Source organism: Drosophila elegans, unplaced genomic scaffold, assembly GCF_018152505.1.
Source record: "Drosophila elegans isolate 14027-0461.03 unplaced genomic scaffold, ASM1815250v1 contig_208, whole genome shotgun sequence".
Taxonomy (NCBI): Eukaryota; Metazoa; Arthropoda; class Insecta; order Diptera; family Drosophilidae; genus Drosophila; species Drosophila elegans.
The window spans coordinates 25586736-25599736 of record NW_024545578.1 but is presented as its reverse complement, the minus strand read 5'-3'; the positions used below and the strand labels follow the sequence as shown (position 1 = coordinate 25599736).

General features: G+C 37.4%; 1 protein-coding gene across 8 annotated transcripts in view; it reads right to left on the bottom strand.

The window, feature by feature from the left end:
- Positions 1-12697, bottom strand: part of LOC108150569 — a 39603-nt gene extending 26906 nt beyond the window's left edge. Inside the window, exons 1-3 of one of the 8 annotated variants that reach the window (XR_005977172.1) lie at positions 12599-12697; positions 10941-11333; positions 5568-6608 (exon numbers count right to left, since the gene is read on the bottom strand). Coding sequence is in view for 1 of the 8 variants with exons in the window: in XM_041707866.1 (XP_041563800.1) it covers positions 5621-6608; positions 10941-11254 (1302 nt within the window). In the remaining 7 variants the exon portion in view is untranslated. The other 7 variants (XR_005977176.1, XR_005977174.1, XR_005977173.1 and 4 more) reach the window with 7 other exon arrangements.
- Positions 12698-13001: the final 304 nt, after the last annotated feature.

Here is a 13001-nt window from a genome sequence, read left to right as displayed (position 1 = left end):
AAGTCGAGGAGTTTTAGTGGGTTGATTCTTACTAGGAGCTCAGGTGTAAGAGTTCTGGTTCCTAAGATTTTACATCTTATGCTTGCTAACGCCGGACAGTCTGCAATGATGTGTCTAGAGGTTTCGTCCTCTATGTCGCAGAATCTGCAAGTTCCACTGCTGGTTATTCCCATCTTCATCGTAAGTTAGTCAGATTAAAAAAAAATGTATTTTTCATTATTGCTTACGTTTTATGCAGTTGAGTAAAAATTATAACAAACAAGCATCCCGACGTTATTTAGAAAAAATGTAAACCGATACCTCCAAGCGTCAGAAGTATCTTGAAATAGCTGCAATGAGAATTACAAAAGGCCCGCTAATCCTATTATCTTTATTTTATTATTAAACATGCGTTCCTTAATAATGTTAATATTCATACAATTATTAGTGTAAAATAAATTCCCTGGTTTTTTAAAATTAAAACTTTATGATAATATGTTTGTCTAAAACTATGTGGAAATCTTGTCGCGTTCGCGATGACGCGTTACAAATTTTGATAAATCTTGAAAAATAAACTAATAATAATCGACAAAGTCAAAAAATTTGAAAAATACGTTATTTTACTATGGTTTAACAGTTTTGATTTCCAAATTACTCTGAATGAAGTCAAAAATTACTTCTTTTTTTTAGTGGTACGAATGTCGCGTTCTCTTTCCTGGAAGTACCTATTTTGACTACACTGTGCTGCATTTTTTGGGTTTTGGAATAAACAAACAAAACAAATTGTAGCAGCCAACGTTGATAGTATACATGGAGCGATTGGTAAGTAAATAGAGAGAGCAGCGAGGCTCGCGTTTGTTTCAGCTTATCAGTTCGTTAGCGAAGTGGGAAGAAATCAACTGATCTTTACTCTAATGGTCAACTTCATATACATTTTTATAGAAATTATATCGCGTGCTGTTATAGGGAAAATTAGAAATGAAAGTAAAAAGAATGAAACAATGGATGAACGAGGACACTGTAGTAATATTCAGTGCCCTTATCCCTATCCTACCATGACCACCTTTGTTCTTTTTATTTCATGGGCTTCACACAGTTCGACAAGGCTTTCATAATTTTACGCTTTAGTTAGATATGATATTCATATATTTAATCATAATACTTATTTCGAGACTAAATCTTTACCAGAAATACATCAAGTATAATTTCGTCTTCATTTTTATACTCTTGCAAAGGGTATTATAATTTCAGTCAAAACTTGCAACGCAGTGGAGGTGACATATCCCACCCTATAAAGTATATATATTCTTGATCAGCATCACTTGGCGAGTCGATCTAGCCACGTCTGTCCGTCTGTCCGCCCATTTCTACGCAAACTAGTCTCTCAGTTTTAAAGCTATCTGCATGAAACTTTCCCAAAGTTGTCTTCCTATTGCAGGTAGTATATAAGTCGGAACGAGCCGGATCGGACGACTATATCATAAAGCTCCCATAGGAATCGGAAAAAAATGCAAACAAAATTATATCTTTGCTGTTTCTTAATTTTTTTTTTAGTTCTTCGACATATAGTAATGATTAAATATTTTAGAATTACGGTTTAAATTTCATCAAAATCGGACGACTATATCATATAGCTCCCATAGAAATAATAAAAATATATAAAATAACTATCTAATAACTGAGCTGCAAATCATCATCGCTTCAACATATACGCAAGTAAATCATAATTTCAATGTTTTCAAAATGATTTAATTCTTGAAATAGCTGCAAGGGTATATGAACTTCAGCTTACCGAAGTTTGCTTTCTTTCTTGTTTATAATTATTATACCCTTGCAGAGGGTATTATAATTTCAGTCAGAAGTTTGAAACGCAGTGAAGGAGACATTTCCGACCCTATAAAGTATATATATTCTTGATCAGCATCACTAGCAGAGTCGATCTAGCCATGCCCGTCTGTCCGTCCGTTTCTACGCAAACTAGTCTCTCAGTTTTAAAGCTATCTGGATTCTTTCTATTGCAGGTAGTATATAAGTCGGAACGAGCCGGATCGGACGACTATATCATAAAGCTCCCATAGGAACAATCGGAAAAAAATACAAAAAAATTATAACTTTGCTGTTTTTTAATTTTATTATTAGTTCTTTGATATATAGTAATGGTTAAATATTTTAGAATTACGGTTTAAATTTCATCAAAATCGGACGACTTTACTATATAGCTCCCATAGAAATAATATAAATATATAAAATAATCGTTATGTATACGTTTTATTTATTTTTATATTTATTCGTGTAACCCTGAATGGTTGACCATTTATTAAGGCCAAAATCAGAGCATACTAGAATGCGCATTCCAGGGTGTAAGACGGTCGCATATTTGGAAATCCTTAATTTTTTCCCCTCTCCGCAACTCGTCAACGAGCCAGCGTGTCGAAAAGACGGAGGTCGAGTTCAAGTCCAAAACCAATGCTAAGGGCTGTATACGAATAGTTTCTTTTTGGTCTAATTTTTATTTTTGGCTTATTGTGCGTAGTCAGTTCGCTTTTGGGCCTCTGGGAAATGGGTCATGGGGTAGGAAAAAGAGAGCGGTCTTGGCTCCTGTCACGTTGCATGCGCATGTTATTTATTCGTGAAATTCTCTCAAATCTTAAAACTTGTTCTATTCAGTTCGGCAGTCCGTGCGTCTGCGAGTCTGAGTAAGTGTCTGGGGCCCCCTTCAGCGTCCGGAAATTACAACTTTTGTATGAGCCTGGTATTTTGTGTGTAAATAAAACCAGAAATTTAAATGTGTGTGCTGCTAAATAAAGTGGTCAGTGCAATAAATTTGTTCAGTGGGCCAAGTAGCTAAAGAATTTTTGGCGAGCACCAAAGCTACGGGCGTGCAAAACTTTTGAGCTGAACATTCCTATCTACTTTTATTAATAACCTAAACTAAAAGTTTTTAGAAGGGACCGTAATTATTATAAGCGATATTCAAAAAGATCACATATAACACTGGTTTACAAATTTAATTCGATAAAATCATCCAGAGATTATTCTTGAGTTTTATTATATTTATCAACAAACAAGAAAGGAAGCAAACTTCGGCATGCCGAAGTTCATATACCCTTGCAGCTATTGCAAAAATTAAATATTCATGGAAACATTGAAATTATGATTGACTTGCGTATATGTTTAAAAACCTTGAAGCTATGATGATTTGCAGCTCAATTATTTGATAGTTCCTATGGCAGCTAAATGATATCGTTTTCCAATAAAAAAAACAGTAATTCTGAACTGTCAAATTATTAATAAGTCAAAAAGAGTTTCTGAAAAAAATTACAAAATGAAAAAGTTAAATTAAAAACAAAAATTTGTAATATTTTTATTGTTCCCATGGGAGCTTTATGCTGTAGTCGTCCGAATTTGATAAATTTAAACCGTAATTGTTAAATATTTAACTATTTCTATATGTAGAACAATTAAAAAAATTATTAAAAAACAGCAAATTTATAATTTTATATACTAACTGCAATAGAAACACAACTTTTAGGAAAGTTTCATGCAGATAGCTTTAAAACTGAGAGACTAGTTTGCGTAGAAACGGACGGACAGACGGTCGGACAGACGGACATACGGACGGACAGACGGACATGGGTAGATCGAATGTATATACTTTATAGGTCGGAAACGTAGCCTTCACTGCGTTGCAAACTTCTGACTCAAATTATAATACCCTAAATTTTGACCCAAAAATTATTAAATTAAATTAATTAAAAAAGACTCAAAATATAGAGAAAATAAAATCCACACACAATAATTACAAAAATCCACCCATAATAAAAACATCACACTTTAATTCCCTATGCAAAAACTTCCGAATTCTAAGTAATTAAAATTAAAAGTAAACTCAACCTCAACTCACTGCTCATATATCCTAACCCAAAATGACCGAACTAGATTTGGCAGATAGACTCGCGAATCTTGCCGACCCTCATCAGCCAGAATCGCACAAATGAACCCGCGAATCATGACCGAGAAAGACATTGAGGAAAACATTAAAACTGTCTTAGAGGCGAGTCGTAGTAGCCAAGTAAAGGAAATACTTAATCCAAATAAAGATTTTTTCAAATATGCAGATCAAACAACTAAAAAAAAATTAGCACACTATCTTAGCGAGTTAGAAAAATTACCAGACATTGTTCAGACACTCAGAGAATTTTTTTCAAGAAAAAAAAGTGAATATTCGTCATGGAAGAAAAGAATAGAGATTGTGTTAAAAATCTATCAAAAAATAATTGGTTCACCCAAATAATATAATTAATAAATAAATTCTTTTATCAATCCGTAAAAATACAACTAGTAAAGCTTAACAGCGCATTTCGCCGATCTAATCAGAAAATGGAGTAACAAGACAAAATAATGGCAATTACAAAATTTCCATTTCCAAGAACATTAAAAGATCTCCGTTCCTTTTGGGGCATGACAGGCTATTATAGGCGGTTCATAAAAGATTACGCGAAAATAGCAAAACTCTAACCATTCTTCTAAGAGGCGAAGAAGGTCGTATATTTAAGACCAAGTCAAGCAGAACTGATATTAACTTGAGCAAAGACTCGATTACAGCATTCAAGAAACTTAAAATTACTCTTGCCTTTCCAGATTTCTAAAAAGAATTCCAACTTTCTACTGACGCTTCAAGATACGCAATAGTCGCAGTTTTGGAACAAAATCATAGGCCAATAACGTTCATTTCGCGCACCCTGTCAAAAACTGAAGGGAACTACGCAACTAACGAAAGAGAGATGCTCGCTATCGTTTGGGCGCTTCAAACTTTAAGACATTATCTTAACGGGTATTCAAAAGTGTTAATATACACTGATCACTATCCACGTAAAAATAGATAATGGGCTAGGAAATAAACTTACACCTAGCCGAGAGAGTAGCGGAAAATAAAATAACCACCGTTAAAACACAAACCGGAAAAATTATACATAAAAATAATTTAAGAACATAATTTTTTAGGTTTACTACAGTCCTCCACTATTCCAATTCACTAATCATCTTACTCGAAACCGGATTATCGGCTAGTCAAGACGAAACATTTAAAATCATCCACAGCTTTCACCTAAAAAGCTATGAAGAACTCTGGGAAAGTTAGACGAATCATTTCATCCACTCACCTCGTTTCATCCATTACACCCATATCTTTCCTGTGGACTAAAACAAATCCAAACTCAAACAAGAAAGGAAGCAAACTTCGGCTAACCGAAGTTCATATACCCTTGCAGCTATTGCAAAAAGTAAATATTCTTGAAAACATTAAAATAATGATTTACTTGCGTATGTTTAAAAACATTGAAGCTATGATGATTTGCAGCTTAATTATTCGATAGTTCCTGGCAGCTATACGATTGTTCCTATAGGAGCTATATGCTATAGTCGTCCGATCCGACTCGATCCGACTTATATACTACCTGCAATAGAAAGACAACTTTTGGGAAAGTGTCAAGCAGATAGCTTTAAAACTGAGAGACTAGTTTGCGTAGAAACGGACGGACAGACGGACGGACAGACGTTGTCCCCAATGAGAATTTAATGGCACTCACCTACTCCGTTCAACATTTATCCGTTTCAGAGGCGTTCTCGGTCCCTACAATCATCACTTCTCGGCGATTAGCAGCAGCATCTTGTTCATCAACTCGTTAGCTACAGTCTCATTCAAAGTGTTTAGTCGGGCGGCCAGAAAGTCGCCGAATTTTATGTAGAGCAGTTCCCTGGAAGTGGGTATATGGCGTGCCTGGGTGTGAGCTCGACCCAGGCCCCTGCCGCATCCCCCACCGTCTCCGGTGTAGCTGCTTCCGGCTGAGAGCCTGCCGTCGGCGCCTGTCATCTCCGATTGATCGACAACTGGCAAGCAATGTCCGGCAACGTCGTCATCCTCGTCGAAGTCGTCCAGATCCTCCTCCAGATCACCGGCGTCGGCGTCGATAAGCTCGTTGTTGGCATTGATTATCAAATGGGGCGGCGACGTGGCGTAAGCCGATGTATTTTTGGGTGGTGGCAGCTGCAGCCGCGCCTTGAGCTGCTCTTTGGTCTGAGGGCGAATTGTAGCCAGTTTCTTATGCGTCCCCTCTCGGCCATTCCCAGACACCACTTCATCCGGGCACCCCACTTCCGGAGAACCCGGCTCGTCCTTAATGTAGATCGAGGGCGAAGAGCTGCAGGAGCGCGAGCTGGACAACAACTGGGCGGGCGATAAGTGGGACATCGGCGTGGGTGTGGCCTGGGAAAGGGACGGCTGTTTCTGCAGCGAGGTCAGCGTCACGTCTGGCTGCAACTGAAGAGCTTGAAGGTGCTGGGCCTGCTGCTGCAGAGCAGCGGGCAACTGACTAAGGCTGAGACTCAGGCTGGGGATGGTCACAGATGCTGGCAAGCTGCTTTTTGGCGCTGGCTGCGGCTGGGGCTGGTTGTTTGGGTTGTTGGGGTCACTCGGCGCGAAGTACTGATACTCGTCTAAAGCCGCACTGCTGCTGTTGTTGTTGCTGCTGTTACGACTGACATTGTTGGTGGTATTGGTGGTGTTGTTGCTGCTGCCGGTGGGCACAGGAGCGGAATCCAGGGAGCCGTGCTTGATGCGCTCACGGGATCTGCAAGCCGAAATGTAGGATTAGCGTTTTGGGAAATTCTTACGCCTACACACAAGATGAGGAAAAGCAAGGAAGTATCAATTCTACTTAAATCACTGCAAAAAGATTTGATTTACATAAATTTGCAACGCACAAAAACCCCTCTGGTCGAGATAAGAATAAGCTCCAAAAATTTCTGATATTAAATTTTGTGAACAATTTGTAGACAAAAACATCAAATTGAGTAAAAAAGTGATTTATTCAGAGCATTTTGTTCTCAGAACGAAGCAATTTAATTTAGAAATTTAAAATTACTTTATGTTTATAAGCATAGTTCATAATATATTATTAGTTAACATAATATGAAAGCAATTTACCTACAAAATGCTTTAATGAAAAAGCACATGCCTCGACTGAGAACGGAAAAAAAGTATATCACTGTGGTCGGCAGTACACGTAGTGACGATGAGCACGGGAAAGCGTGCACAAGGAGACTACTAGATACAAGACTATAGCTCATTATTGGAAAACAGCAAGAACAGTCCGATCTTATTAAATAATACAGCAATAGGAAAATATTGCTTTTATAAGAGTGTGTGCATACTAAGAGTTTTAAAAAGTCATTTGGTTTCGGAGAAATGGGGGTGAAAGTGCGAGAAAATTTGTTTCTTATATTGGAGCTGTTGCAGCTATTGCAAGAATTAAAATTCTGATTTACTTGCGTATATGTTTAAAAACATTGAAGCTATGATGATTTGCAGCTCAATTATTAGATGTTATTTTATATATTGTTATTATTTAACAATTACTTTATGTTGAAGAACTTAAAAAAAAATTTAAAAAAAGCAAAGATATAATTTTTTTTGTATTTTTCTTTCTGATTGTTCCTATGGGAGCTATATGCTACAGTCGTCCGATCCGGCTCGTTCCGACTTATATACTACCTGCAATAGAAAGAAAAATTTGGGAAAGTTTCATGCAGACAGCTTTAAAACTGAGAGACTAGTTTGCGTAGAAACGGACGGACAGACAGACAGACGGACAGACAGACGGACAGACGGACATGGCTAGATCGACTCTGCTAGTGATGCTGATCAAGAATATATATACTTTATAGGGTTGGAAACGTCTTCTTCACTGCGTTGCAAACTTCTGACTGAAATTATAATACCCTCTGCAAGGGTATAAAAATGAATGAAAACAAAACGTGCAATGCACTTTGCATCAATATTTCAAAATGTCTTATGAGTAAATGCAAAATGTGCTTATATTAGTTTAATTTTTTCGATTCCCCTATAAAAATACGAGGAAAGAAAACACATATCAAACTAAATGTTTTAGATTAAGGGCAGATGTGTTTTTGTTTGATTGAAATATATCATAAAAAAATATATTGGACATCGTTTTCAATCTATAAAACATTAAACAAAAACTTTTTACTTGAGCTGTTACGCAATACATTAAAATTAAATGAATTCAATATTTCTACAACAAACAGATGGGAAAGTCCATGACATGCATTAAAATAAACTTTAGCTCAACGCATCTCGTAAATTAAAGTGTAGTTTTTTGGTGGCTTGCAAGATACGGAAGAAGATACGGCATTGAAGATGAGATGTCTTTTCGAATATATGTTTGGATGAACAGAAAAAAGATGACGAAACAAAAATTAATTTCACAATTTGAAGATCCAGATTATATTATATATATCGGCATTTTCGTCCACCACGACAAAAAAAATTATAAATTAATAGCCGCATAACTCGAAGTCAGCAAATAATATTCATATCTTAATAAATGATATAGCAATCAAAAGGTATACTTAGAGTGCATACTTAGAGTTTTAGAAAGTCATTTAGTTTGGGAGATAATCGGGTGAAAAAGCGAAAAAAATGTTGTATTATACTGGAGATGTTGGGGCCGGCTTAAGTCTTATTTTTATGGCATGGTTTTGTTCTGGCTTTAGTACGCGTCCAACGACACCACAATAATCTCAATCTGATACTCCGTTAAAAAGATATTCAATAAACAAGACAAAACACAGCATTTTCTAAATGAGAACATTTTTCCGTTTTTGGCTTGTGTGTGCGTATCAAAGCTATGTTTTAGGGTACTGAAAACAAGAAGGTTTTCACTTCTCAGCAATTTTCGAGTCATTATAGCTTTTGAGATTAAGCAATTTGTGATATATAACACATTTTACTCTAATAATTCGCTTTTGGGAGTAATTCAGCGTTTAAAAATGCAAAACAATTCGAATCTAAAAAGTTCTTATTAAAGCTTTTTTAGGTAAAACAAGAAACGAAACAAACTTGCAGGTGTTCCAAAAATTAAATGTTCATAAAAACATTAAAATTATGATTTTTTTGCGTATATGTTTAAAAACATTGAATCTATGATTCAACATTGATGATTTTCAGCTCAATTTTTGATCGTACTTATTGCAGATATATGCTATATGATATTGTTTTCCGATTTGAATTAAATTAAAATCGTACTATTCTCAAAAGAATTTCCAAAAAAAAAAATACAAAAGTAGAGAAGTTAAATTTTTTTAAATTTATTTTTTTTAATATTCCCGTTGTTCTTATGGTTGCTATATGATATAGTGGTCCGATTTTTATGAAATTTAAACCGTAAAACCGTAATATTTAATCATTACTACATCTCGAAGAACCAAAAAAAATTTTAAAAACAGAAAAGTTATAATTTGTTTTCATTTGTTTTACCGATTGTTCCTATATGCTTTAGACGTCTGATCGTTGGCTCGATCCGACATATGTTCTACCTGCAACAGGAAGACAACTTTTGGGAAAGTTTCACGCAGATAGCTTCAAGGCTTAGAGATTTGTTTGCGTAGAAACGGACGGACAGACGGACATGGCTAGATCGACTCTGCTATTGATGCTGATCAAGAATATATATATTTTATAGGGTCGGAAATGTCTCCTTCACTGCGTTGCAAACTTCTGACTGAAATTATAATACCCTCTGCAAGGGTATACAAATTTTTAACAAGAGTATAACTTTGATGATTTTCTGCTGAATTATTCGATCGATTATATGGCTGTGATGGGTAAATATATATACATTTATATATATTCAATTAAAAAACATTAAATTTTTTATTGTTCCCATGGTGCTATATGATAAAGTCGATCGATCTGGCTCGTTTCGACTTATATACTATCTGCAATAGATAGACACCCTTTGGGAAATGTAGATAGGATAGCTTAAAAACTGAGAAAATAGTTTGCGTGGAAATTTACGGGCTGACAGACGCACATGGCTTGGACGACTCTGTGATGCTGATAAGGAATAAAGTCCTTGATAAGGTCGGAAATGTCTCCTTCACTGCGTTGAAAAATTTTGACTGAAGTTATAATACCATTTGCAAGAGTATGAAAAGGGTTTACACCATAAACGGGAAATAAGTAAGTGCTTCAACCAACTGTATACACTTACAGTAAAAGTAAAGTAAAAGTAAGTAAGTAAAAGTAAGGTCCGGTCCAAACCCCCCTTTTGGTACTGTTCCAAAAGGCTGTCCACTATAAGCCGGGGAGACAATTTAAAGAAAAAATGTATATGGAGCGTCGAAAACAAATGTATTTAATTAGAAAATTTGGTCAATATCTTTTTAAGGTATTTTCAACATTGAGTTTTGTAGCTCCCAAATTTTATCTAAAAGTTTACCATATCGAGGTCTTTTTTGGGGTCTTGGTAGAACTTTTCTTTTACCTCTCCCCGTTATGTCGGTCTTACTTTGAAATTTAGGGTAATAAAACCTTTGTCGACTTAAATATTTCCTTTTTGTATTAAAAAAAAAGTAAATTATTTTGGTGTTTTGTGATACATTTTCTCGGGATTCCTAGAAATGTTTTCTTTAAAATGTTTATTTAAAAACTTTTTAGACTAAGGATCAATCGATCATTTAATTCTGTTTTTAAATTTTTGTAAAAAAAAAAAAAATATGTTTTTCTTAATTTTGGTAAAAACTATATATGTATAACTTAAATAAAATTACCAAAAAAACCACGAACATTTAACTGATTTCCTATATATTAAGAAGTTTCGTACTAGTATTTTAGTAAAACAGTACCTTTTAAAAGTGGGCTCAGTTCACAACTTCAAAAAAAACCCCAGCTATACGCAGATTTATCCTCATTGACAAATAAAAAATCACTTAAAGTCAAACTAAAACTAATTTATATGAAATGTAAAAAAGTGCAGATACTATTTGAATATCCAGTAGATATGGACAGCCCTAACTTTTCATACTCTTTGCCAGTGCTTTAGGTAGAAAATTTGATAAGTTTGCTAAATATTTCTGAACAGGTCAAAGAGCCTTGTTACTTGCGCTCACGAATGACCTCCTTGAGGAAGGCCATGGCGTCGTAGTACTCCCACTTGGACTTGAAGCGTGTGGTGCCCAGCATCTTCTCGTGGTTCAGTTCGCGGCGGAAGATCTCGCGGAGCGATGTAAAGGTGCGCTGCACTCGCTCTCCATTGACGTTGAAAAGGCGACCGAGCTCGTTCCACTTGATGGCCTTGCGCTTGTCGGAGCGTTTGTAGTGGGGCAGGCGGCAGTCCCAGAGGATGGGGTTCAGGCGCACTAGCTCGATGAGTCGGCGCTTCTCGATGTTATGGCGGGAGAAGGCCATGTTCATTCGCTCTTTCAGGCGTTGTTAGCCAAACTGCAACTACCAAAGAAGCCACTGCGCATGTCCTGTGTCGCTGGATGCTGCGCTGCGAAGTGACCGAGGAAATGAAGTGAGAAAATCGTTAATATTAGCTTATGCTGATGGTGGAAATGGCCGTTGCATATTTTTCGGCGCTTTCGCGGGCAGTCGTGGCTGGGTTCAGAGGTTTTGGTTCACGCACCCACGCATCTTAAGTGCAATGACCCCAGTAGGTAGGGTTGGTATTTGATTTGAACAAATAAAAACAAGACATAAATAGCAGAGGACAAATCAAATATGAAATTGATTATGGTCTGGCAGTTGGCATGGGGAATAATCTATATCACACCCCTCCCCCTCCACCACAATTAATGAATTTCGCTTGTATACAAGTGGAAGTTCGCATAAGTGGCTGTTAGCTAAACAATAAACGAATAGTGTAAACAATGGTGTTCTAAGAACACGAGGTAAATCTAACTCGGCGAGAAAGTATTGTGTTCGATCGAAATATTTGGACTGTGACTGGAAATCCGACTGAGAATCGGGGGAGAAAGTATATCCTACGATGGGGATTGGTAGGACCTCTCGCTCTCTCTTATTGCACTCTCCACTTCGTTTTCCCTTCAAGTTTTGCCAAAATTTTTCGTTTACTCATTTTGCAGTTTGCAGTGCAGCGCAGACACTCACTAATGAGAACACACTGGGGGCTATAAATAAACGCCACTGGTTGTGATACCAACATTGAGATATTCACTTATTTTCGACCGGAATTCCTTGGATTTTCATGGCATTCGGTCTTTCTCTATGCTCTTCTTCACACAAAGTCGTTTGACGCCTGGCATGGAACTAAACACCACATTTGCTCACTGTATATTGTTTACTGCCGCTGGTTCAACCGTTGCCCGTCCGCTCTTTATTAACAATATGAGCAGCAAAGTCGGGGAATTTATTTCAATTTATTTCAATTAACAACAAACGCGGCTGCCGTTGTTCTGCCGACCGTCGCAGTTGCTGCCACTTATTGGGGGATGCTGATGCTGTTGTTGTCTGTTGTGAGTAGCTCGAGGGCCTTGCCACAACTATTGGCTGCCACAGATACAGACACAGATATTCGGCAACACGGCAAAATTAACACACTCACACACTCACACACTCGCACGGGTCTATGCCAGTGTGCGTATACACACACTATTTATTAGGGCGGACAAAATAGGCAGCCACAACCAAAACAAACCGAAAAGCGTGTTCTGACGAAAACTTCAGCTGCAACGGGCAGCTAACATGCGATTAGCACCATTTTGGTACATCCACTTGCCACTTTCCACTCGTCACCTCTCACTGGCCGTTGGCAGCTCAGCTTCCTTGCGGAGAGTGCGCCGCTGCTCTCCTCGTTGATTTCCACAACTGCAAACGAAACGTACTTAATTTTCTTGCAAATTGGCGGCGCGGCACAGCAGCCGCCGCACAAAGAGAGCCGACCGCGAAAGAGCGGAGAGCAAGTGCTCTCGCTTTTCCACCGCGCCAAGAGAGCACGAGGGCGGAAGAGAGCAGCTGATGCTTTTGTTATTACGCCTCCGCTGATGTAAACAATTCAGAGTATAGCCGAGGACCTGCTGCCAATCCAAAGCTTATTTACACTGTGCAACATAGCGAATTCACCATAACCCCGGACCTACAAAATGTCGGAGGGTTGGAATTAAAACCAAAAAGTGTTTGATTGTAATTAAAGAGGGAG